Source organism: Dendropsophus ebraccatus, chromosome 4 (assembly GCF_027789765.1).
Source record: "Dendropsophus ebraccatus isolate aDenEbr1 chromosome 4, aDenEbr1.pat, whole genome shotgun sequence".
NCBI lineage: Eukaryota > Metazoa > Chordata > Amphibia > Anura > Hylidae > Dendropsophus > Dendropsophus ebraccatus.
The window spans coordinates 95,280,052-95,307,957 of NC_091457.1; the positions used below are offsets into that span (position 1 = coordinate 95,280,052).

At 44.8% G+C, this 27,906-nt stretch overlaps 1 protein-coding gene and 1 non-coding gene across 6 annotated transcripts; both read left to right on the top strand.

Moving 5' to 3' along the window:
* Nucleotides 1–73, top strand: TRNAM-CAU (transfer RNA methionine (anticodon CAU)). Its single transcript has one exon. It is a non-coding gene; the product is annotated as a tRNA-Met (tRNA).
* On the top strand, nucleotides 14–27,410 carry FBXO31 (F-box protein 31). Of its 5 annotated transcripts, none has more exons than XM_069966302.1 (10): nucleotides 14–70; nucleotides 7,979–8,050; nucleotides 8,724–8,810; nucleotides 14,257–14,333; nucleotides 18,998–19,165; nucleotides 19,611–19,685; nucleotides 19,767–19,876; nucleotides 21,198–21,351; nucleotides 21,905–22,248; nucleotides 25,008–27,410. In XM_069966302.1, exons 3-10 carry the CDS (start codon nucleotides 8,756–8,758, stop codon nucleotides 25,228–25,230), a joined length of 1,206 nt encoding a protein of 401 aa, XP_069822403.1. In that variant the 5' UTR covers nucleotides 14–70; nucleotides 7,979–8,050; nucleotides 8,724–8,755; the 3' UTR covers nucleotides 25,231–27,410. The 5 variants fall into 5 exon arrangements, with proteins under 5 accessions (XP_069822403.1, XP_069822400.1, XP_069822401.1 ...); XM_069966299.1 differs by lacking the exon at nucleotides 14–70 and adding an exon at nucleotides 120–609; XM_069966301.1 differs by lacking the exon at nucleotides 14–70 and adding an exon at nucleotides 2,947–3,022.
* The last annotated feature ends 496 nt before the right edge of the window (nucleotides 27,411–27,906 follow it).

Consider the following 27,906-nt stretch of genomic DNA (forward strand, 5'->3'; position numbering starts at 1 on the left):
GCCTCGTTAGCGCAGTAGGTAGCGCGTCAGTCTCATAATCTGAAGGTCGTGAGTTCGATCCTCACACGGGGCAAGTGTTTTGTGTTTATTTTATATTCATTTTTATTTTTCTATATTTTCGTTCTCATCTTGTCCCTGTTTCCGCCGCCGGTAACTACCCCCCTCAGCCCTGTGAGCGGAGGATCCCCGGACTGGAGTAGGAGGTTCCCCGGCCGGGAGGGGGCCGGCGGCTTCTGTGACAGTGGGTGTGTCCCGGCCTGGAGTGGGCGGGATCCCCGGCTGTCAGTGCCGCTGTGTTCCCGGGTATGGCGGTGTGTGCCCGGTTATGCGGGGTTGTACACTCCGGGGGATGCCAGCAGAGACAGCAGCCGGGAGGAGGAGCGGGCAGTGAGACTGAGCTGGAGGAGAGCGGCAGAGCCGAGGTGCAGCGGATAGCGGTACAGCCGGCGCCCCGGGGACCCCGCACTCTCCTGACGCTGCCGCCCGAGATCCTGGTGGAGATCTTCTCCTGCCTGCCCGGCACCGAGCTGCCCCCCCTGGCCCTGGTGTGCCGGAAGTTCCGCCAGATCCTCAGTACGGACACTATCTGGAGGAGACGATGCAAACAGGGTGAGGCCCGGCCACCGACTAGGAGAGGGGTATCAGGGGAGGGGAGGGGCAAATACTCAGGGTAAGAGAGGAGGGGTATCAATACAGGGGAGGGGCAGATACTCAGGGTAAGAGAGGAGGGGTATCAATACAGGGGAGGGGCAAATACTCAGGGTATCTGTGCAGAGAGGAGGGGTGTCATTACAGGGGAGGGGCAAATACTCAGGGTAAGAGAGGAAGGGTATTAGGGGAGGGGAGGGGAGGGGCAAATACTCGGTATCTGTGCAGAGAGGAGGGGTGTCACTACAGGGGAGGGGCAAATACTCAGGGTATCTGTGCAGAGAGGAGGGGTGTCATTACAGGGGAGGGGCAAATACTCAGGGTAAGAGAGGAGGGGTATCAATACAGGGGAGGGGCATATACCCAGGGTAAGAAAGAGAGGTATCACTACAAGGTAGGGGCAGATACTCAGGGTAAGAGAGGAGGGGTATCAGGACAGGGGAGGGGCAAATACTCAGGGTAAGAGAGGAGGGGTGTCACTACAGGGGAGGGGCAGATACTCGGTAAGAAAGAAATATCACTACAGTGAAGGGGCAGAAACTCAGGGTATGAGAGGAGGGGTATCGGGACAGGGGAGGGGCAAATACTCAGGGTATGAGAGGAGGGGTATCAGGGGAGGGGCAAATACTCAGGGTATAAGAGGAGGGGTGTCACTACAGAGGAGGGGCAGATACTCAGGGTATGAAAGGAGGGATATTACTATAGGGGAGGGGCAGATACTCAGGGTATAAGAGGAGGGGTATCACTACAGGGGAGGGGCAAATATTTAGGGTATCTGTGCAGAGGGAAGGGGCACATTACACTGGGCTATCTGTGTATAAGAGGAGGGGGTCATTACACTGGGGTATCTGTATGAGAGGAGGGGGTCATTACACTGGGGTATCTGTGTACAAAAGAGGGTCCATGCTCTGGGGTATAAGTACATGGGGAAGGGGGATCACACTGGGGTGTCTGTGCATAGGGTGCATTATACTGAGGTATCTGTGCATGAGAGGAGGGCATTGCTCTGGAGATCTGTATATAAAAGAGGGAAGCCCTTTCTGTACATGGGTAGAGTGGCATGAGGTAGAAGGTTCATCACACTAGTGTATCTTTGCACAAGAGAGGGTCATTGCACTGGGGTATTTGTACATGGGGGCCATTACCTTGGGGTACCTTTGCACAAGAGAGGGTCATTGCACTGGGGTATTTGTACATAGGGGGGGGGCATTACCTTGGGGTATCTTTGCACAAGAGAGGGTCATTGCACTAGGGATCTGTCTACCAAAGGGTGGAGTGATTTCTGTGGCTGGTCAAAGTGGGGTATCTGGGGGGATGACACTAGGGTATTTGTGCATGAGAGTGTGTCATCTGTAAATGAGGGGGTGGTTATGTTATTATTATTGTTTTCTGGAATTTTCCTATAATCTGGTGTGCGGCGGGCCAGGGTGCAGTGATGATGCTGGGTTGGAGGGGTTGGGGGCTTCAGGCCTCTCTCATTGCTGTGACACCAGTGGCTGGGCTTGCACATATGACCTGCAGCCTGCGTAGGGTCACCTGATAACCCTGTGGGGGAGGAGGCAGCACATCTGTCTGACATTGGATCGGTGACCATCTAGATATTTAGTGGCTGGGATGCGGAGAGGTTCCGCTCTCCAGTGCTCCCCTGATTGTCCGCCTTTCAGGGGAGTCTCTGATCAGTCTCCGCGTACCTTTTGTTGGAATCCAGTCTGGACATTAGGGAAAACCTAGAAAGTTTCTACACTCTCTCTCTATCTCTCTCTCTGTTATTTTATATAAGAAGTCCGATCGGCGATAAAGCATACATCTGTATTCTGTTACTGAGGAAAGGGCCCGGAGCCTTGTTACACATCTAACATAGAAACTCCTTCACACTGGGAAGTCTCTGCATGGGTACCACTGCATGCTGCACTAATACCGCCATTAAGGAACTGAGCTGCAAGCACCCAGCGCTAAAGCCAAAGTAGGGAGCTACCATACACACTACTACTCCCCACAGATAACTTATGCTGCGAACCACGGCATAGAACTACCCACCGCAACCAGGATGGAGGCCTCTACAGACATTGGGAGGTGCTGGGCACCAGACTGTACAGGGGGAGATTTATCAAACGAGGTGTAAAGTGAAACTGTCTCAGTTGCCCCTAGCAACCAATCAGATTCCACCTTTTATTCCTCACAGACTCTTTGGAAAATGAAAGGTGGAATCTGATTGGTTGCTAGGGGCAACTGAGCCAGTTTCACTTTACACCATGTTTGATGAATCTGCCCCATTGTCTCCAACTAGGTCAGGGATGGGAACCTTCGGCCCTCCAGCTGTTGCAAAACGACAATTCCCATCATGCCTGGACAGCCAAAGTGAAGCCAGCCAAGTGTAAAGTGTTTTCTGATATTATATCCGGACTTCTTGTATGATCTTACACTGAAATCTTGAGGATTGGTTATATATTTTCTATCTGAGGGAGTACATCCCCCAAGCTGAGGAAATTCTATTTATTCCTTTTCCAACATGGAACGATTCCTGTCCCCCATAACAACTGTCTGTCCAATTATTTTGCCACCATTTACATGATCCTTTCTATTTTTTTTAGATAATTTCCAATACTAAGACTTACATTTACCTGCAGGCAACTTGCATGGGTCTCTATGGTACATTTCATGGGTTACCATTGAGGGAGGGGTCAGCTGCTGCCGCTCCGATCACCCCCGCCACCCCGGCCACGAGCATACGTTACCTACTCCACGTAGCAGGTCTTCAAATCCCCGGCCCCCCTCTTCAGCGCATTGATTGGCTGAAGGGGAGCCGTTTGAAATTCCCGACTCCTCTTCAGCCGATTAGTGCTGCCTTGCATTGATTGGCTGAAGAGGGGAGAGGAATTTCAAACGGCTCCTCTTCAGCCAATCAGTGCTGAAGAGGAGCACTGATTGGCTGAAGAGGAGACGTTTGAAATTCCCGCCTCCCCTCTTCAGCCAATCAGTGCACTGAAGAGGGGAGCCGGGGATGTGGAAGACCTGCTACGCGGAGCAGGTAAAGTATGGTCGCGGCGGGGGCGATCGGAGCGGCGGGGGTGGTGATCAGAGCGGCGGCTGTGGCGATCGAGCCGGCGCAGGGGGCTGCGGATGAGCGGGGGGCCGGGCTGCGAGCGGGCGGCCTATCGCGCGACGATTGTTTACACTGAACGATCGGCGAATTTTTTGCAAACTACGAACGATGATTTATTAACATGTTAAAAGATCAAATGAACGATTTCTCGCTCGTCGTGCGATCGTTCGCTGCGTTTATACGTACGATTATCGTTCGAATTCAATCTTTATCGTGCAAATTTGCACGATAATCGCTCCGTGTAAACCCAGCATAAGGGTCCATTTACACAGAAAGATTATCTGACAGATTATCTGCCAAAGATTTAAAGCCAACGCCAGAAACAGACTATAAACAGAGATCAGGTCATAAAGGAAAGCCTGAGATTTCTCCTCTTTTCAAATCCATTCCTGGCTTTGGCTTCAAATCTTTGGCAGATAATCTGTCAGATAATCTTTATGTGTAAATGGACCCCAAAGCAGATGTGTAACTTTCTGCAACACCATATTTAAAACAGTTTATCCTACAGAGGTAGTTTAAGTTGTATCTTAGCTCAGAGCTAGTGCAGATTTTGGAAGCACTGCCTACAACCCGCCTCGCTGCCTGCTTTAGAGGTTTGCTCCAGCTTAAAGGGAAACTATCAGCAAGTTAGTAGCATCTAACCTGCTGATATGTCCCTATAGGGGGGCACAAGGCACTGAGGATGAAGGTAAGTAGCTCCACCCCCAGTGCACCGAAACACCTTATTAGCATAATAAATAAACTGTTAATATTCCAAAATGGCGCAGAGGATGAAAGTAAGAAACCTCTTCATCCTTGGCGCCTCTTGCACTATAGGGAGCTATCTGCAGGTTAGATGCTTCTAACTTGCGGATAGTTTCCCTTTAATAAATCAGGGAAGTGCAAAGCAGCGCAAGGTCAAATTAAGACCGACACGTATAGCGCTGGTGTTGACAAAATCCCGCCGAACTGTTATGTAACTGGAGTCATAGCATTCATTTCTAAAGCAGCAGTCGGCACCTGAGGAATTCATTGATGATGGGGTGATGTTGGATGCGTCATTTTCATATTTGCAGTCTCACTTGAGTCTCCATGAATAATTGACGAGGATTAGAGCTGGATCTCGGGAGACCATGTGTTTTGCTGCCAGCATTGGGGCAATTTTGACTGATCCTTCAGTGGATACTACATCTGTTTAATCCACAGCCCCATCCCAGGCTATAAATAGTCTGTAGCACAGATGACTATGATCCCATTTTGTCTTTTGTCATGGGTGATTACCGCCTCTCATCTTCATGATAAAACTCATAGCCATGTCCCTGTGAGCTGAACTAGTTCCATTCATTTACAGCCAGTAGATATCTGCTGAAGTCTGTTAAATGATTACTGAAAAACTGGATAAGCCTTTGATGGTTTGTAGTTGTCTGACATATCTGGTGTGCGCTATTGAATGACTGTGGTCTAGGATGTTAAGTGCAGCTTCTTCCCCACTGATATCCCTGACCATTACCGACCGACTGTTGTCCAGCCCTATGTGGAAGCGTGCTCATCATCTTAAATAGTGACATTACTGCTGATCAGTTGGAGTCATCTCCTCTGTCGGCAATGAAAGGATTAATGAACAGAGGAGGATTACAGAATTCTGCACCTTCTCTCTTCTGAAGATTTTCATACAGGTCACTCTTTTTAGGGGCTTATGGATGCTGAGCCTGATTGGAGAACCCCCAGAGTTAGCAGGTACATTTTGTCTCTTTGGGGAAAGCTGGATTACAGACATAGGAAACATGTCATGGCGACACCATGGTTTTCCCTTTACTTCTTGAGCCATTTTCTAATACAGTTGTTTATACACTGTTTACAAAAAGTTCGGGATATTTTGCCTTGCATGTGAAAACATCAAAAGTTTCCACTACAGTAAAATTATCATGAGAGTAGGGTATTTAAAGTTTCACTGTTATAATTTTCAAAATCTAAATCAGCAGGAGACATGATTTAAAGCATGTTTGCAATTTGCAAAGCTATACTTACTTGTATCCAGGTTCAGTCTTCTGAAGGCAGCTTTTTAGACTAAACAAAGGAAGTCCTGGTCATCTGCACGCTCACAGAGAAGGCAGCCATGTGATTGATAGACACATTGAGAAGTGACTCTCAGTACTGGCCAGGACTTCATGTGATTAGTCTCTCTTTTTTTTTTTTTTTTTTTTTAACCAGCGCAAGACTAAAAAGCTGCCTTCTGATGACTGGACCTAGATACAAGTACATATAGATTTTAAATCATGATCACAAAAAAATATTATTAAAATTATTAATTTATTAAACATTATTTTGAAAGTTATATCTACAGTGACATTTTAAGTAGAAGCAGCAGTGGTGATTTCCTCATCTCGTGTATTAAAACAAAAGCCAACACCAGTGGTGGGTATACCCCAACAAAATATATCAATGTCTTAATAACTTGTCATGTGCCCTTAAGTATCCATTATGGCTTGACATTGGCGTCTCCTGCTGTTCACAAGTCACCTTATTGTCTGCTGAGGCATAGCATCCCACTCTTTTTAAAGGGCGGTCTCTAAGGTCATAGAGATTCTGGGGTACAGAGTTCTAAGCCTCTACACAGCAACTCAGCTGATCCCCATACTTTTTCTATAGGATTCAGGTCTGGAGTGCAGGCCATGCCATTTGAGGTCTCCCAGTCTTCAGCAACCGTTCCCTAATGATGTCAATGAGCTGGAGCATTGTCGCCCATAAAGAAAACATTAGGCCTGTGCTGTTCATGTAGTGGCACAATGACTGGATTAATAATGTTTTTCATGTAGTATTGACTTGCTACTGTACTATTCAGGCAATTCTGCATTGATAAACACAACTGCCCACACTGTAACACCACCACCAAAGGCAGCAGTGGCTGATACATAGCGCTCTCCTTGGCGGCCATCATTTCTTCTCCCTGTGAGACAACTTTCATCAGTAAGCAGCACTGAGGCCCACTGGTCCCTCGTCCAGAGTAGATGCTTCCTAGTCTATGAAAGATGATGATGCCTGTGCCTATTGGTGTGGTAAGGTACCCTAGCAGGTTGTCTAGCACACAGACCATGCTGATGTCAATGGTTTCAAACTGTCTGACAAGACAAATGGGTGCCTTTCACCTTCCTTAAGTGTGTCTTGAGTTGTGTGGCATTAATCATCCCATTCCGCAGGTCTTTGTTCACAATAAAGCAGAGTGGGTTGTTGCCAAAAGATGTCCACTTCTGTGCCTTTCTGTGACCATACAAACACTATGCGGATGTTTCCTTGGCTGGACTTAACTCTGTTGCTGTAGAGCAACCGTGCTGCCCAGTTGGTTGTTAAATGTCACACACATCATTCTCAATTTTTCCACAATTGATTACCCACCATGCAGATTTTTTGTGCTCATTCATTATATTTGACACTTTTATTGGTTTAGATGTAGGGGTGGCATTTTATTATGCTAATATGTGATCTTCCTCCCCCTATCACTTTGCCTGACATGATGCTGAGTTACAACATACCATTTGACCAGGTGGTGGACCCAGATATGGTTGCACAGCACAGGCCCATATCCTTTCTATGCAGTATAAAGTGCTGGCTGTTCAGCCATCTCCATTATCTTTCTGTTGCAGTAGGGCCAGTGAACCTGCTGATATGACCCAGCCGCTATTTACCTCCAGATTCCAGGGCTGTAAGTCCTATTCCTGTGCAGTGCAGTAAACCGGCGTTTTCAGCTATTTGGTGATATGGTAATGAGAGGTCCCGGAGCATTTGGGGTGTTCCCCATGCTCTCGGAAAACACCCGCTCGGCCGCCCTAGCCTGCCTCCTCCCATCCCGCCCACTATGCATATTTATATATGCATAGCTAGGCCGCTTGTTACGGTGCATGTGCAGGGAGCAGCCTGTTACAGGCGGCCTAGCTATGCATATATGAGCAGGAAAATTTAAAGAAACATTCTATTTTTGAACACTTCAGGGATAAGTCAACAAATAATATAGAGAAATTTTGCAAATGTATAACTTTTCTGTACTGACCTTGGGTGACATCATGTCTTTTACTCAAGTCACACTGCATTGCGTATTTCTGCTGGATTCTAGTTATCAACAAACAGAGCATTGTTGGAGTTCAGATGGGTCAGTGAAGGGCCACATGACTACAATGATCGATATGATTGCGCTAGTTATATTTTAGGATGTTTATCATCAACCTTTTGACTGATTATAATTTTTTCTTACAGAATATGGCGTTCATGAGAATTTGAGGAAACTGGAAGTCACTGGTGTCTCCTGCCAAGAGGTTTACGTTAAACGTGAGTGAGCACCCTCGACTGTAGATACATAGGAAGGGTAACGTCAATTAAAACCCAGTTACCATTGGGACAGACCGTAACAGTAGTCAGTAATGCAATGTTCAGTATCATCCAATGACTGCACAAGATTGCAAAGTTTTGAAAGTTTTCTCCATCTGTGGGGTTAAGGGTTATACCTTACATTCCCTAAAGAAAAGCAGATATACAGACCAGAGTATTCCCTTCCAGGGAACCTGTCGCTGGGTAAATGCAGTCCAGTCTACTGGCAGGAGGAGCTGAGCAGACTAATGTATGGTTCATGAATATAATATCAGGCTATGTACACATTACATTTTGGAACTTTTTTTAAAGCTTTTTTTTTTTGCAAGGAAAAGAAGACTGAAATTTTCTTTTCGCTTTGGGAATCTTTTAAAACCTTTATATGTAATGTATTATAAGCCATTTTGGGGGCTACAGAAAAAGCTATAGCCCCCCAAAATGGCTATTGGGATAAACGGATGAAAGTACTTTGAGGGTATTTCAGTATGTGACAAAAATGTATATAGTGCAGGGGCTGACGAAAAGGGAAAAAAATGTGTGTAGACATTTACATTTCTAAGTAACGGATGTGTCCATCATGTTCTGATTTCTTACCCTTCAGACCTCCTTAACTTGCTGTGTCTTACTGTGTCAGGTATTAATCCGAGGGTGAAATCTGGGCGTTTTATGAAAATCCTCCCCGACTATGAGCACATGAACTATCGAGATGTGTATACCTGCTGTAGGTATCTGCATGGAGGTGCGGTGTCTGTGTTAACCCTTACCCTGCCAGCGGCAAAAAGGCACTGCCATAAAGCTGAATACACGCTTCTATCGCAGAACTACAGTGTGGTGCCATGCCAGTGACTACTGCTGACCCCCTGTACATAGGTTGCATGCAGGGGGCTTCATGAGGTGGTCCTGTCAGAATGCATGACAACCTGCCGTGTTTTAATTACTCTGGCTTAAAGGCGCTTTCCACTATTACCAAAGCTAAAGGGTCAGAATAAGCCAACGGATGTCAGTCTGGAACCGCTGTACCCACAGATAGAAAACAGTGTTTACAGTGCAGAACAATGAATTCTTTACTTACAGCAGTCATTGTAGTGGAGTATCCCTTTAAGTTTCTATCCAGGATGATTGTGTAGGATAGGGTTTTGCTTAAAGGGCTATTCCAGTAGAATAAAAATGGTATATATTTTTTTTACATTTTCTTTAAAATTTTGTACTTGGTTAATTAGCATATTGAGCTTGGGAGATGGTCAAAAGCTAGCCCTAGCATTATTTTCAGCTTTTAAATGGACTTTCACCACAGATGGTGAGGCCCAGGCACCCTCTTGGTCAGTGTGTTGAGGCCCAGGCATTGCCTTGGTCTGTTGGGTGAGGCTCCAGTAGAAAAAGTTCGAGAAGCACTGATTTAAACAATAGGTCGTTTTCTGATGGCGTATTCTTTTGAATCCCTGGTCCCTGCACAGTTACATACAGGTACCTCTTAAAGTGACACTGTCATTAAATTTTTTTTTTCAGTATAGGCGATTTTAAGAAACTTTGTAGTTGGGTTTATTAGCCGAAAAATGTATTTTTATCATGAAAAAGCAGTTTGAAGCTCTCACCACCTGTCTTTATTGTTCTCTATGTAAAGGGGAGAGATGAGGCACCAAAATAGGACAACAAAGAGTTAATTTACAGCTACATCACCAGACTCTCTCCTCTGACATCAGCACTGACCTCCCTGACCTCTGAATAGGAGCTTTCAGCGGCTCCCTGTGGTGTAATCCTTTGTTCTCTGCTCTCTGCTGCAGACTAATCTTCCGCCTCCCCCCTCCCCTCTCCATAGAACAACACTGCCAGTCTGATGTAAAACAGTCAAGATTTCCTGATTCTTAACAGTGGATGACAGAAAGGAGAGGAGGGGGGGGACCTGGGGAAAGTTTTTTTTTTTTTTTTTTTAAATGCAGATAATGGCATATTTGCCTAATAACCCCAATTACAAAGTTTCTTAAAATTACCTGGACTATTGTTTTCTGCAAAAAAAATTTTAACAACAGTGACTCTTTAAGTCTCCCCTATGTCTATTTTGCTTACCTGTATTAGGGCTTGTTTTCACTATGAAAACGGCCTGCTATGTGTTTGAATGGGAGGACTCTCAAGCCTTTGCTCTCTGCTCAAAGAATTGATGTCAATTTTTAGAGTGCAGAGGCGTAGTGTGAACGACCCTTAGGGCCTTATTACACGGGACGATTATCATTAAAACCAATCGTTAGATCATTCGCAAGAATGACTGCAAGTAACGATCATTGTGCTGTGTAATAGGGTGAACGATTAAGATCGTTCATCATAGCGGTTGTTTGAGATGATTTATCGTTAATCGACCAAAAATCATCCTGTGTAATACCACCCATAAAATAGACATTAGACTTTGAAGCTGTCTGTGTCAGAAGCACAGCACAGTGAAGCAGATCAAACGAGGGAAGCTGTCAATCAAATGTTTTCTTTAAGATATATTGCTTTAATATTCCTTTAAACCCCTTTAAGGGTGCGTTCACACAAACAGGATCCGCAGCAGATTTGAAGTTACAGATTTGCTTTAAATCTAATCTAGGCCATCAAATCTGCTGTGGATCCTGTAAGTGTGAATGCACCGTAAGTGGGTTTTCGGTCTCATGTTAATAAAGCATAATAAGTCATAATGAAGTTCATAACAAAACTCTGTTTACATCCAGACTAAAACCCCTGTTACATATGCCGACTTGAAGGAACAAGCGAGCGCCGACCTGTCAGATCAGCGCCCACTTGATCCTCACCCCCCCGCTCGCTGCCGGCGCTGTTACATGTGGCAGCAGTAAGCGGGTAAGAGCAGGGAGCTGCGGAAGGGGCTCCCCGGACGATCTCTAAATCGTCCAGGGAGCCCATAGGAGATAGTGGTGGGCTGCTGCCGCTCCTATTACATAGAGAGGCACCAGCAGACCGCTATTGGTCTTTTTTTTTTTTTTTTTCAACATGTTGATAGACAAGGATCAAGCGACATTGTGCATGACAGCTGATCATTGCCTTTTTACAGGAGCTATTACACCACGCAATTATTGGCTGTAACGGCCAAAAATCACTTGGTGTAATAGGTCCTTAAACCACTACAGATGCAATACATGAAAATTGTGCGCCTTTCAATAAATCCAGGGCAGTGGATGTAGACAGGATTTTTTATAAAAAGGCATATGAAATGCCGCTCTTAGTAAATCCCCTTCTATGATAAGAGATTATCTAGGCTAGATACAGTTGTAGCAAACCCTCAGCTGTGTTATTAGGACTGTGTCATGTCTGGTCACTGATAGCGGAAGTCAACTACATAACCTAAAGTAAAAACTGCAGCAAATCATCTGTGCATTTGTCACATGTGAGCATACCCCAGAAAGACAACTGTGGCTGTGGTAACCACACATAGTGCAGTTTTCAATTTACCAAAGCAGCTTAAGAAATTAAAGCTGCGTTGTTATAGATAACAAATACAGATGCAGCCCTAGGGAGCCTAAGGCTATATCCATGTTTTTTCGGACTCCCTAGGGCCGCATCCACCTTCTCCATCCACCAGTATTCAAATGCCTAACAATTGCACTCGAGCATGCTCAAATTGCATTAATCTCTGGTTGCAACCTTGCAGGACCTTTCCTGCTTAGCCAACCCGTGACTGAGGCTGGCCACCCGCAGCCAACCCCTGACTGAGGCGGGGCACTGTCAATCACCTTCCTAGGGACCAGGTGCCAACATGACTGCAGCAGTGTGATGGGTTGGAACAGCCATGGAAAATTTATATATTTATTTACTTTTTTTTACACCTCCCCCCCCCCCCCTCTACCATTCCATTTAAACTGACCACTCCTTTCATGGCATATAAGTATATTCATGCTAAGTATCATGCCTTAATGCACCTGATCCCTCATCATATATTAGGGGCCAGCTGCCAGGAGCAGGTGATGATATTACCAGTGTTTTCATTGATTGGAGTATTTAGTGCTGTGTTTACACGGAGCGATAATTCGCCCCATTGTACGATTAACTATTTTGAAATAAAAATTTGTTTTTGATAACGATCAGCGCTTAGACGTAACGATATATCGTATGGAAAAATTGTATTGCGATTGTGATCGCTTAAGCCTATCTCACACACAGGTTAAATCGGTGAAAGACTTTTTACACTAAACGATCTGCGAATTTTTTGCGAATGACCAACAACGATTTGAGAACGTGTTCAAAGATCAAAATGAAGGATTTCTCGCTCGCTGCTTGATCGTTCGCTATGTTTACATGGAATGATTATCGCTCAAATGCGATTGTCATCGTGCAAATTCGAATGATAATCGCTCCGTGTAAATGCAGCATTATATTTCAGCTTTAGGTCTCTGCATTGCGGGTAAATTGTGTGACTTAGGGGGCAAGGCTTTTTAAGAAAAAAATAATTTTTTATTGTTTAGAGACAGTGACTGGATCAGTGACAGGGATTGATAACATCTAGAGATGAGCGAACCTCGAGCATGCTTGAGTCAATCCGAACCCGAACTTACGGCATTTGATTAGCGGTGGCTGCTGAAGTTTGATAAAGCCCTAAGGCTATGTGGAAATCATGGATATAGTCATTGGCTGTATCCATGTTTCTGTTGGTGTAATAGTACCCTTAGAGCTTTATCCAAGTTCAGCAGCCCCAGCTAATCAAATGCCGAACGTTCGCTCATCTCTAATAACATCAGAGCTTTGGAAGTCTATTATAATGAAAATAGGAAAGACAATCTGTAGCTGGAATTAAAGGGCCTGTAACCCTATAGTGTAGCGTTTATAACAGTATGGGATTTATCAGAAATTGGGCTAATATCGATCACACATATAAATGTGAATATCTCTAGAGGTTCTCAGCACTAGATAGATTCATATAAAGTAGTGATCATGGGAAAGGCTAGAAGGTTTCAGTGAATTATCCCTTAGAAGAACATTACGGTCAGGTGATCAAAATCTTTTAAAATGTGGGTGCTTTTAAAATAATAATGATGATTAAAAAAAAAAACCTCTTCCTTGATCCCACGTTTCTGCTGTTGGCTCCCGGTCCTTGCTGCAACTGCCTGATTGACTGAGCAAGAAACGGGACCTGGATCTATCAGAGTAACAGGAGCAGGAGATTAGGGCACATGGCTATGGTTTCTATTTTGTTTTAAAAATTCTAACGATTTATGAAAAAGTGTCAGAATTAAATGGCTAATAACAGGGATCAATGTATTGTAGTCAGCTGTCCTACAATTATCATCCTTTTAGTAGCAGTAGATACTTCAAGGGATTTTCACACCAACAATGTAGAATAGGTAAAGAGTGTGTACTCACTTGGTGCCCACCTCTGAAACCCACACGGTCATGTGAACAGGTATCCTAAGTCAATTTTTTTTTACAAGAAGCAACAGTCAGGCATTCAGCTCTATGGAACCCGTGGGGTTAGCTGAATACAGCACTTGGCAATGTCTGTCAGGCATATACGGCTGAATGGACTGGTGGCAGGCATGCCTGACAGCAACTTGATTTTTTATATCTTTATTCAGGACCCCTATTATAGTGATTGGTGAGGCACCTGGCGATTAGACACTTTTCACCTATCCTGAGGATGAGTAGTGGTGAGTGTTGTGGGTGGAAATTTTGTGTTTTTTAAAATATATTATGGGCATTATTTGAATATATTGTGTAAATTCTCTTCTACTTTGTCCTATACACAGTTCATGTAAATCTACATCCACTGTTATGTTAATGTTATGCAGTGTCAGATTGGGGTACCTGGGGCCCACCAGAGGAAATGATCCTAGGGAGCCCACCAATGAAGAACCAGTGAGAAACAACCTGTCACTCAGTGTAACTGCAAGTTCTGACCTGGGGGCCCACCGGAGGAACGTCTAGTTCTCCGATGGGCCAGTCCGACACTGTTGTTATGGTATTATGAGTTATCATTTTTTATAGAGGGCACTGTTATAGATCATTGTATGAGGGTCATCATATAAGTCATGTGATGTGCAATGTGTCCATCAGTGGGCAATGTCCTGCTTTACTAAACCACGAGCTGAGTTTGTTGTCAGACTTTATGTGTAATTAATCCTTTTTCTTGTGTGTCTAGTGTTCATATTATCAGTAACTGGTTACTTGTTTCCTGTCTCCCTATGTAGTACTGCACCAATATCGGGAAATACTGGGTCTGTGGCAGCCTGACCTTGGCCCTTACGGAGGACTACTTAACGTTGTGGTAAGTACCTGGTACTAGGCTTGGGGAGAGACACACATTTCATTAAAGATGTACATGCCATTTAGGCTTTGTGGAAAGCTGGGTGACTAACACCACTATGTAGGTGTCCATCAGTGGTTATCACTTTGTTATCCAGCATCCTGTTCCTCTGGTTACTGTGTCTTCAGGCCCTGTCTCTTCCAGAATGATTGGCAGCTGGAGGAGACAGGGCCTGAAGACACATCGGCTTGGAGTGGGAGAACAGAATACTGAATCACAGCAGCGCAATAGGTATGTATGTACTGCTGTGTGATCTGGAAACTGATGGTATATCCGTGCTGTCAGTTTTCACATTACACAGCAATACATACTTATCTTGTGCACTACTGCTGTGATCCAGCATTCTATTCTCCCGCTCCTCTGTCCAGCCGCTGTGTCTTCAGGAGGCCCCGTCTCCTCCAACTGTCAATCATTCTGGAGGAGACAGGGCCTAATGACACAGCGGCTGTATGAGAGAGCCAGAGGAACAGGATGCTGGGTCACAGCAGCAGTGATCTATGTAAGTGTGTACTGCTGTGTGATTTTCAAACTGACAGCACAGATAAATGTATGTCTGGTCTGTCCATTTGCCATTATCATTATTGGCTACACATCCCCTGTTTACACAAGAAGATGTGTGGCCGATGCCAATAAATTTCAAAGCAAGCTCTAAAGACATGATCAGCCAAGGATTGGGCATTTTCCCCGCCTTAAGCTGAGAACGGTGACTTTTTCACGGGTTGATTACCGGCCACAGGAGCGTTTCTTGCAACCCACTCCCCTTTCTCTATGTACGGTTCTCTGCACCATCCACAAGGCAGGGCTTCATGATAGTTGGGCCCTCTCCCCAGCCAGGAGATGGGGCCCAATTGCCGTGAATACCCACCTAGGTGACACTGTCCACTGATGAAATGAAGCAAGAGTAAGGGTATTGGCAAACAACGGAATCACGCGCATTCCCAGCTGCACCATAGACTTAATTCTATGCAAGTAAATTCTTTGGGCGGATGGTAGAATCCGCCTGTCCGCCCATACCCTAAGGGGATGATATTATTACGTTAAGTCTATGAATCTGCACACTAGTGGTAGTTGTCCTCCTTTTTTGAGTTCAATGGATTGTACAGAAGGGGATAAGACTGCAAATGGCGACTGCATTTACATCTTTATTTGGACCTATCAGTGTTCTAGGTATTACCTTATTGAACACTATAATAACTCATATACCCTCACAAAGTTGCCTCCTTGCTCAGTGAGTAAGGCTATGTTCACACTACGTAAAAGTACGGCCGTTGTTGGAACAATGCCTTATTTTCAATGGGATCCCGGCCGGAACGTATACACATCGTATACGCTCCGGCCGGGATCCTTGCGGCGCCGCAAATAACTGCCATGTCAGTTTTCTGCGGCCGCAATTCAATTATTGTGGCTTAAGGAAACCCTGTCAGTTCACTGTGTGCTATGGGAAGCTCTGCGGCCAGAAAGATTATGATCCGGGCAGAGACCAGCCGTTCCCTGACCCGGCCGGGGTCACGGAACGGCCAGTCTCATACGTTGTGTGAACATAGCCTAAAACATCATCCAGATGTCCGCAGATTAAAGAGGTTATGCAGTGCTACAAAAACATGGAGAAAACTGGCCATGTTTTTGTAGCGCTGGATAACCCCTTCACTACAGATGTACAAGTCACTGAACTTGAAGTCAGAGAAGTTGTGCATTTGAGGAAGAACTATCATCTAGAGACAAAAGGCCCTATTACACGAGCCGATGCTAAAGAGGAAGCAAGCAATAATCTGTCAGGTCAGCACTTGCTTGCTCCTTGTTCCCCACTTCCTGCCTGTGCTATTGCAAGCACGGACAGCAAGCGGGGAGGGGGGCGCTGGACGCTGTGGGGGTGTTTGATAATTTTTTTAGATAGGAGAAAGAAACAGTCCTATATCACAAAGCGACGGGCAGCAGACCAGCAGTAGTTTTTTTTACATGTCCTCTTCTTACACAATACCGTCCCCCCTTTCCGATCACTTCTAGAGTGGTACCAAACTTGTTAAATGTTCCCCTCAGTCCAGTGATTGGCTCATTAGGAGAAGAAAAATCATTCCTCAAAAGCTGTGCACTGGAGGAGTGTTTTTCCGCTATGAATGTAAGTCTGGTGAACTTCGCATTAGAGGATGAGATTGCAGTCGGTACTAAGTCCGCTGTCATGTGCAAGTGGCCTATTACATTGCTGAAGGGTGACAGGTTGACTGGCTGTGAGTATTGATTGGATCTCCGTTGGTACATTAGTTCAATGAGTGGATCTTACTATGTGTTTGCAGGCAGCAGTGCAGGAATCACCAATTGGGAATCATTAGAATCTAGGCCCTGGGCACGCCCACCCAGGGCCTAGAGCCGGACCGATGCATGACAAAAGAACGGTGCCGAGCACAGGAATCGGGGAGAATAAAAAAAAAAAAAACAACCTTCTCCACTGGCTGAGCCATTGGCTGAGTGGGCAGTCAATCAACCGGGTCATGACATCGGCTGGGAGAAAATCCCAGAGCCTGGCTCCATCCAGGAGCAGCGATCTGATACTGGAGAGGCATAGGGGAGAGGTGAGTTGAGCTTTTTTTTTTAATTTTCCCCCTCCTGCCTTCTTAAAAAAAAAAAAAAAAAGTCCCCTCACCGGAGTTCTCCTTTAAGATGACACTGTTTGAGATGGGCGGTGAAGTCTTATGCTTCTAAACCTGCACATGTGTCCAAGGGTAACCAGCCGCATTTTGCAGTTAGCCTTGCATATAAATGGAAAAAATAATAAAGTTTAAAGGCTTTTACAAATAACAGCAATGTTCTGGGGAAGGCTTGGCAAGGGCTGAATTGACCACTTTAATTTCCATGCCGTTTTATGATCTTATATATGTATATTATAAATGTTTCCGTTTCTGATTCATTTACCGTGATTCTGGTGATAATATTCAGACTGGCCTGTTTTATACCTATCGGATGTTTCTGTGCCATCCTTCACTGCTACCCCCAAGGCTTCTTCTGTCATCAACCTCCCGCTGCGTATTGTGGATGACTTAGCCCCTGCAGGCTGCACTCTATTGGTCCCATGGGATCCGGGATGCAGGCTCAGGATAATATATCACAGTCATAATGAGACATTTATGCATTTTCAGCTTCAGAGACATTTTTAGATATTATAGACTGTTGAATACTTAATGTTGCAATTCATATCATCTGGCAGAAGCTTCAGAGTCTGCTGAGTAACCCAATGGCAGCCTTGTATTGTGTCCACACCCCTCAAACTTGCCTATAGGATTGTGCCAGGTTAAAGAGGACCTGTCACACCTCCTTGCCGTCTGTATTAGCAAATAGAGGCAATGCCTCTGCAATAACAAATCTGGAATATCTTTTATTCTGTGATGTGGCGTTCCTCTGTTAGGGTACTATTACATGAAGCAATTATTGGCCGTACTTGACCGATTACCGTCCGTTAATGATTTTGTGTAATAGGTCATGTTTTAAATCAACAATGAGCCAAGATTGTGTATGTCTGTTCACTGTTGATTTAAAACATAACCAAAAATCCAGATAGCTTTAGCGACGGTCTGTTTGCTGTTGATCTATGTAATAGGAGCAGTTGCAGCAGGCCGCCGCTATCTCCTATGGACTACCCGGACGATCTAAAAATCATCCTGGCAGCCGCTCCTGCAGCTCCCCGCACCTCTTTCCCCCCTCTCTCACTCCTCGCTGTCATTGCATGTAATGGCGCAGACAGCAAGCTGGGAAACGAGGAGCAAGGTAGCGCTGATCTGACAGGTCGGCGCTTGCTTGCTCCTAATATAGTGCCATGTGATCGGTCCCTTAGGGTCCGTTTACACACACAGATTATCTGACAGATATCTGCCAGATTTTTCAGCCCAAACCAGAAATGGATTTGAAAAAATGAGAAATCTCAATCTTTCCTTTATGACCTGTTCCCTGTTTGTAGTTCATTGCTGGCTTTGGCTGCAAAACTCTGTCAGATAATCTGTGTGTGTAAACGGACCCTTACTTTTGCTAGTATTGTATGAATTAATTACCAACTGGGTGTTACTACCAATAGGGGGTGTCCTTATACAGTCTGACACCCACCACTTTGATTGAATAGTGTCTACTTTAAAAGAAAACTCAATTGTCTGTGTAAATCTTCAGGGATGACCCCCCACTCCTTCAGTCCTTCCAACGTTGACCAGCACTGTACATTGTAGAATGGTTATACTTCTTTATCATGTCTTCTGATGTATAAAGTCCAGTTCCAGGTATTATTTTCCACCTCCTGGAGCCTAAACTGCATCTATGGAATAACATTGTAAATCCATTGTTTTTCTTATGTTTTACACTCCTTTCACATCCAACGCTGTATTTAGAGTTCTATAGGTTAGTGGACATCTATGCTGCCTATTACTGCTTCTGTATTTCTAAAGGTATTTTGAACTTTAGGGCATTCTGTGTTTAGCCAGGTAGAGAAAGGAAACATAGAGTTCTGCAGCCAGAGAGCCCACAGGAATGCATCACCATTCTTGATGTGACAGGAGTGTAATACTGACATGGGAATTGCAAAGTTATGTAGAGATTTTGATATTTTCTGACAGACTCCTGAATCTGTGTATGTTTTGTCTCTGCTGCAGGTAGATGGCTTCTTCATCATTGGCTGGATGTATCTACCTCCTCATGATCCACATGTCAATGAACCAATGAGACTGAAACCTGTGTTCCGGATCCACCTGATGGAGAAGAAATCTGCCACAGTAGAATGCATGTATGGGCCCAAGGGACCTCACAGCGGCCAAATCAAGGTTAGTCAGCCACCGCAGTGTAGATACAGGCGGCCCAGACAAGATCTTCTTTTGCAGGAATAAATGCAACCTGTATAAATCTGTTGCTGCAGCTTTTCATTTCATTCTGAAGGTCATTCGGATAATTTACTGTGAGCTAAACACATCAGCGGCACAAATATCTTCTCTCTCCTGATAGTTTATTATAATGTATACAGGTCTAATGCAGCAATCTATTGTTAAGCTAACAAGATTGTCTGGACTGCATACAATTGTGTCAGACAGGGTAGGATATAAACAGGAATCTTTTCATTTACTGACAACACGCACAAATCTTGAGAATGGCAGCAGTATAAATCTGAGTAATTATTATATGATGATTAGGCTTTATTTACATACAAGTTGTCATTATATGTTTAAAAATGTTGTTGTGTACATGACTGACTCTGTGGTGTTGTCCTAACAGCTGGTAAAGAAGGACGAATTCTGTACCAAATGCCTGCAGACAGATTACCACCGAATGTCTGGAGGGCGTCAGGAGGTAGGAGATATGTCCTCCCGCTGGCATTGGGTGGCTTCTCTGTTGCAGTCATGTAATGAACACCCTGTGCTCTGAATGCAGGAATTCCGGACATGGCTGCGAGATGACCTGGGCAGAACATTGGATGACATCTTCCATGAACACATGCAGGAGTTAATTCTCATGAAGTTTATTTATATTTGCCAATATGAGTAAGTGAGAAACAGGAAAGGAGCCTATCATGCTCCACTGTGAATTCTGGGAAGAAGGGATATGCAAAGTAGCCGGTCAGCACCCTGACCCTGCTCTGTACTGATGAGGGGCAAAAATCTTGAAACAGCTGTCTGTAGCTGGCTTTCCATATATCCTTAGGGCCCTATTCCACAGTAACGATAATCGGCCGATTCGGCCCGAACCGGCCAATTATCGCTCGGTGAAATAGAGAGAACGATCAGCCGATGATCGTGTCATCGAATGATCGTTCATTTAGGGCCAGACCTAAAATCATCGTTCCCCTACCACGCATCGCTACGGCTGAATAGCGGTACACGGCTGGCGACCATCGATTTGAGAAGCAGCAGCATCATACGTTACCTGTCAGGTCTTCTGCTCCGCTCTGTCTTCCTCCCCGGGTCCTCCACGCTTTAGCCTCAGAATGGCCTGTCAGCTGACAGAGCGCTCAGCCAATCACAGGCCGGGACCCCCGCGGCCTGTGATTGGCTGAGTGGCCTGTCAGCTGACAGGCCATTCTGAAGCCAGAGTGTGCGAGACCCGGGGAGGAAGATGGAGGGGAGCAGAAGACCTGACAGGTAATGTATACTGCAAGGGCTGCAAGGACATCGGTAACGATGTCCCTGCAGCCCTCGCTCAACGATCATCGGGCCGTGGAATAGGCCCAGTAAACGAGCAGCGATCTAGCAGATCGGTGCTCGTTTACATTGTTGATCGGGCCCTGCTCGGCCCGTGAAATAGTACCCTTAGTCATGCTCTAAGACTTCTAGTTACAGTAAAATGCTGACTTAGAGGGAAACCTACCTTGAAAAGTTGGTTTAAGAGAACTAATTTCATATCCTTTCTTACTTGAATGGCCTGTAAAGTCTCCAAACGTCTTTATTACACTCTCCTTAAGAAAATTTATTATCCCTTCGGTCCCATCTATAGTACTTGCCCAGCCCAGTGATTCAGGGCAATTTCACCACCTATATCATATCATGTCATGGCATAGCAAAGAAGAGTTTGTGATATAATTGCTGATTGGCTAGAGAAGACAGGGGTAGAACCTGTGTGTGTACTACTGGCACACAGCTCAGACTTGATCCTTCCCCCTGAAATGTAGCGAATGAAAAATATTCACTACGGAGGTAAAGGGTGGGGGAGGGACCATTTAGGGTTTCACTAACTGTAGTCAGAGCTACAAAGTTGTCACCTTGCCACCACTACAAAGGGTTAATCTGATAAAACTATGCAAGTTAAAAAAAAAATGTTTTTGAAAGGATAGGTTTGTAGTAACAGGTAACTTCCTCCTCTCTGCAGTAACTGCCTTACCTACCGGCGAATCTACCATCCCCCGAGTCGGCCTGATGATTTGGTGAAGCCTGGGTTTTTTAAGGGCACCTATGGGAGCCATGGCCTGGAAATTGTCATGTTGAGTTTCCATGGCACGATTGCCAAGGCCACAAAGATAACAGTGAGTATTAAAGTCCACTTTTAACAAAATTAGAATTTTTTAAACTTGTTGAGAAATCCCTAGTTAGGCTGGGTTCACAATGCACTTATGTAGTCCGTTTAATGAATCCATTTTTGAATGGTTACTTTTAACATCCAGAAAAACATGGTCAACCATGTTTTGTGTATGCTTAAAAAATAAAAAAATAAAAAGTTTTTTTTTTTTATAATCGAAGTCAATGGAAAACGGATCCAAATGGATTCGCAGAATTGCATCATTCCCCCCCCCCCATAAAACAGATACGTTAAACGGACTTATGCCCTTGAAAATGGACATACTGTGGTTTAGCTTTGCCCCTGTTATACAGCTGTGAATTGACCGTCTCTGTTACCCAAGTTCCCACAATGCACTACAACCACAGAACAGCTCTGTATGTGACTAGAGTAGGAAGAGATAATTATATATTAATGTAATTTAAGTGTTGTTTAGTAAAATGCCAAGTGTAATGTCATGTGACCAGACTTACAGCCTGCAACTTGATGGAATTGTGACATTAATTATCTCTTTGCTATAGGGGGATCCCAATGTCCCAGCCGGGCAACCAACTCTTGAAATCGATCTCACCCGACCAGTGCGGCTCCCAGACCTAGAACATTTGAAAAATATTGATGAACTATCTCGGCTCATCATGGACATCCATGAGCAAATAAACAGGGAGCAGCGGTTAGCAGGAAGGGAAGAAGAGGCGGCAGCTGTCCGGGGGGAAGAGACAATGCAAGGACCATCTCCTCCTGTAAAATCAAAGGAAAGGCAAATAGACGTGCAAGGCGAGCTGCAAAACCCTGATCACCAAGTGTTTGCTCTACCAGATGAGGTGATGGCAAGGAATGAAGACTATCCTCGAAGCTGCAGGATGTGGTAAGGCGGGAATTGGTCTATATGGGATCCAAGGCCCTATTCCACCAACAGATCTGACGACAGATTATCTGCCAAAGATTTGAAGCCAAACCCAGGAACAGACTATAATCAGAGAACAGGTCATAAAGGAAAGACTGGATTTCTCCTCTTTTCAAATCCACTCCTGGGTTTGGCTTCAAATCTTTGGCAGATAATCTGTCGTCAGATCTGTTCATGGAATAGGGCCTTTATTATATATGTACCTGCTTATCCTAATGTTTACATAAAGGCCTATTACACTGAAAAATTATTGGCCTTACTTTTGGATTACTGACTGTTCAGGCTGACAATTGTTCGGTGTAATAGCACATGTTGAAAGAAAACTATGCACAATGTCTGCTGATCATAGTCTTTCAACATGTTGAAAGATCAGGGATTGCCTGCATCGTGTTGCTCGGTGTAATAGGCTCGATGGCACTAGACTGCAGCTGACTTCAATGGGCAGCCCAAACAATCTAGATTGTCCGGGCGACCCCTTCTGCTGCTCTCAGCTTGCTTGTCTGTGGATGTAATAGCACAGTGCGGTTAATGAGGGTGAAGCAAGTACCAACCTGACGGGTCATCACTCTCTTCTGTAAGATATCTAGAGGTGAAATAGGACCTTAAAGAAGCAGTTCACTTTTTATTTTTTTCGCCCCCCCGGGTAGCCGCTGTCATATATACTTACAGAAGATGATCGGTGTCCTGTTCCCGCCGGTCAGTTCCGTCCCGCGGTGCCGTTCACATCGGGCGCGCGCTCACTTCCGCCGGCTGCTGCGAGTCCTCTTCTCTGCCCAGTGATTATACGCCGGAAGTCACTCGCTTCCATGCATTCTCTATGGAAGCGCGTGACTTCCGGCGTTCAAATGACAAGGGAGAGAAGAGGAGTCACAGCGCCGGCGGAAGTGAGCGCGCGCCCGATGTGAACGGCACCGTGGGACGGAACTGACCGACGGGAACGGGACACCGATCATCTTTTGTAAGTATACTTGACAGCGGCTACCCGGGGGGGCGAAAAAAATAAAAAGTGAACTGCTTCTTTAAGTGAACCCACTTGTTTCAATCCTTAATCAATTTCAGGACTGTACAGACCTATTTTTTTCCCTGGCTGCATTTTTGTATTCAGTCTAGACTAGCCTATTTAAAGGGGTACTCCAGCAGGGGGGAACTTTTTTGCTGGGACCGGGAGGAGGTGGCCGAGGGAAAAAATGTCCACTCACCTCCCTGGTTCCAGCGGCAGGTCCTGCATCGTGCCGCTCCCTTCCCTGGCCGTTTCCGGCTGTCTGACGCGGGCCCGAGACGAGACAACTCAGGTCTGCTCAGCCACTCAGTGGCAGAGGTGTGGCTGAGCGGACCTGAGACGTCACGTCTCAGGCCCGCGTCAGACACCCGGAAGCGGCTGGCCACCGGAGCGCCGCGATGCAGGACCTGCCGCTGGAACCGGGGAGGTGAGTGGACGTCTTTTCCCTCGGCCACCTCCTCCCCGGTCCAAGCAAAAAAGCCAGACTAATACATACTAACAGACAGGAGATCTGTGTTGCTGATGTCTTTACCTGACAGCGGTAATTGTGTAGAGTGTAGATTCCCTAATAATCCCCGGTGGGATCCCTGGAATATGCGCTCACTTGCATCTCATTCCCTGCCCGCTGTCTGTACTATTACACACGCAGACATTGAAAAGGGGGGGTTGCCCAGACATTCTTTATATCTTCCGGGTGGTCCATTGGAGAGATCAGTGGTCTGCTGTCGCAATTGTTATCGGGATATGAGGTCATGTTTTAAATCAACAATCAGCCAATGTCGTGCATGTCGGCTGATCATTGATTTCAAACAAGGCCTATTACACTAAGCGATTATCAGCCAGAATGGCTGTGGAGACGTGTAATGTCAGAGGGAGACACAGCACAGCCGAGCACATTCAGTTTGGCACCGCTGCATGCCGTCATATATCCCTAATGCACAGAAGGCACAGCGGAGGAAGGAGTTTCTCTTACTTTAATCCTTTGCACTGTTTCCGTGCACTTAGTCGTTGGCTCCTCAGTCAGACTGGTAAGACCGTTAGGAGCACTGTCCTGACCACTAGCGTCAAAATGGTTGCCCCTGGCCAGCCCACTCCATTGAATTGTTATAAGGGGTGGATCAGCACTATAAGGGCAGGACAGTGTTCCTAACGGCACCCCAGTGCTCCAAGTGGTCTTACCAGACCGTTAAATGAACAACTAAGTGCACAGGATAAGAGCAGAGGATGAAGACATATCTTTCTCCTCAGCGCCTCCTGTGCAATAAGGAAATCTCAGCGGGTTAGGTTAGTCCTACCTTCTGATAGTTCCCCAGGGAAAAAATCTGCCTCAAAATCCACACTGAATCCACATCTGAAATCTGTGCAGATTTATGTGTAGAGTTTTTGATGTGGATTTTAAAGCTTCATTGATCTAGAAACACAATGAAAAGTGACGTCACTTTTTTGGGTCCTTGCACAAAAATCTGCATGTTTTCTCCCATTATATCTATGGAAGATGGTTTTTCATGCATTACTACTGATTTCGATGTTGAAATCTGCATGGATTTTTCTGTGTTCATTGAACGTTTTTGTAATTTAAAAAATACAGCATTTTGAATACTTTATTGGTGTGGATTTTTAATGTATCATTGACTTTAGTGTAAACTCCTCTCTGTTTCGTTGACTGCATGCATTTGTAACAATAATTTGTATTATATTTCCTTTTTTTTTTCTTTTTAAGCTTCTTTGGCACTGGCCTGATAGCCGGACACGGGTTCAGCAGTCCAGAGAGAACCCCTGGCCTCTTCATCCTCTTTGATGATGATCGCTTCGGATTTATTTGGCTGGAGTTGAAGTCGTTCAGTTTGTACAGTCGCATGAGGGACAAATTTCAGAACTCACAGCCTCCATCACTAGAAGCCTTTGATGAAATGCTGAAAGCTATGCAACTATGGACAACCTAGAGGGGGCCGTATCTGCAATCCCAGATCATCTCACGTGTGGCTTCACAGAGAAAAGGCCCGGTCAGCGCATGTACTCTGTAACCCTTTGTGTGCCATGGGGCTCTGCAACACACTGCAAAGTTACAAGACACCTATGAATTTTGCTTTTAAGCAGAAAATTAGAAGCAAACCTTGTGTAATTTATATAATCCGCCTAATCTATGTAATAATATATACATATAGAAATTATGGGGATGCCTAACTTATCTGTTAATTATCAGGGCAGAGTAACCAGGTCATATTTTTGTACATCTGTCTAGAGCAGGAAAATGTAGGCCGGCTTTCAAAACCTGGAGGAAAAATATAATTGCAGTGATGTTCATTATACAATGGAAGTAGACTGGGCTGGAAAACCTAAACTCATGTGGTTTTGGTGTGCTGATGAACAGCAGTGTCCTATATGCCCTGTCTTAAGGTGCTATGAGCGTACCTTTTAAAGTGTCAGTGTCATTTGGAAAAACACGACATGTCAAAAGTTTTGATCAGTCCAGGTCTGAGTGTTCAGACCCACGCCCACTGCGAGAACGAGTGAGAAGAGGGCCGCACTGCAGCATGGTTTGTGTCAGTGAATGAGTTGGGATCCATAGATTTACATTATGGACTCATGATGTGACACTGAGCGCAGTCTTCTGTCTCATTCTCACAATCCGTATGGGTCCGAGTGTTTTGAGTCACCAATCAAAATTTTTGAAATATCTCTGCGACTTGTCTAAAGGTTTTCCAAATCACAGTTAAACAGTGGCAAGTCCAGGTGCCACCCAAAATTAGCAGCGAATTGCAAGTACTAGTGCCCACAGCTATAAAACTAGTGTTTGTGATTCACCGAGCCCATCAGACCACGGATAGTACCAACCTGTATAAGCATCCTTATACTCGACTGTTTACATGGGTTGAAGACCTCCCAAATGATCATTCATTGCTCTATGTAAACATGCCCAGTGATGGGATGATAACATGCTCACAATAATGTAAAGCATTTTGTACAATCACACAAATGATTGTGCGTGCAAACCCCCTCACGACTATTTGTACCTTGAAAATGAAAGTAATTGAGCGCCTTTCGACTTATCCATGATCAGCGCCTATCAGAGACAGTGAATTTGACCATGTAGAAGACACTTAGGCTATTTTCCCACATAATGCTTTCGCGCTCATTTTGGTACACATCATGCGCCAAAATAAGCGCTGAAAAATGCTGCTATGCTCGCCCCATTGTCTTCACTGGGAATACACATTGCAGCACATCATTTTTGGAGCATGTATTCTCAGTATGCCAAAAAAGTGACACGTTACTTAGGCCTTCTTCACACGACCGTAAGTGCTCTGCGGACTAAAAAAAGCAGATTTGCAGTCCACATTTTTTCTTTTGTGATTTGAAAAAAAAAATCTGTATTGAATACATATTGCATCTGTATTTGCAGATCTGCAAAAAAAGATGTGTGCTTTAATAAAATTTAGAATGCTTGGAATGATGTCACAACCAAGGGGTTGCCAGGAAAACAGTTTGTAAATGTGGACATTACATGGATGCAATCTGTATGCCATCAGCTTTTTTTAAGGACCCATTGACTTCTATGGGCGAGTCAGTTATGCAAATACAGACTGTATAAGTGCATTTACTATTTTTCTGCAGACAGAACTTGAAAAAAAATGGTTGTGCCTTGCTCTTTAGAAATCAATAGGGTCAATTCTGTCCATAGTCGTGGATTCTTAATTAAAGGCAGTATAGGAATAAAAATATATACGGTCGTGTGAGGCCTTTTTCTGAGCATACCGCTTGGACCACCACTTATGCTTATTGAGCGGGTCTTATCTGCCAGTAAATATGTGATAGAAATCTGAGGCTACTTTCTGAGTTTGTCACATATTTCTTGGTTTATTTTTTCTCCCTCAGGAAAAAAGGTGATGTGACCATAGCTGAAGGGTTGCTACTTGTACCAATACTTAATACCACAAGGTGGCGGTACAGTTCTAACAAAGTCTGTAGCTTCATGAGGTTTGGCTGTATTTCTGTCACTGTGCAAATGATGGCAGCAAAAGGATGGAGCTGAAAATAGATCCTTAATGTGCTCACAGTCTTGGAGGAATATATAGAACATCGAGAACAAAGCCAAAAAATAAAAAATAAAAACATTGTAAAATCTGCAACTGTGTCTTTTGTAATCAGAGGGATGTGTGCAGTGGATTTTCTGGGGCGGGGGGTAACAGGTTTATCTGGCCCTTTGAAACATACTGTATATGTGATGGAAATTAAAAAAAAAAAAAAATACTTACTGCTGTAGGGGTTTTCTCTGCTAAAGTGCCATGACAACATCTCTGTACAATAAGTTGCAGCCATTTATTGGCGACAGAAAAACCTCGAAGCAGTGAGCTATGGGTATGTGCACACTATGGAATCCCGGCAGATCACCCACTGCGGATTCCGTAGCTGGTTCATTCTTCAGGTAGAATCTGACAAACCATAGAATGAAGCCTATGGGACCAGCGGAGATGCAAGAGTCCGCCAGCGTAGTTTTCATTAGGTTGATGCCTCTGTATACACTGAAAGATTATTGCTTAAATTTGAACGATATAACAAATTTTTGTACGATAATCTTTCCATGTAATGGGCTGTGAGAAAGATGTTCATGCTGGATT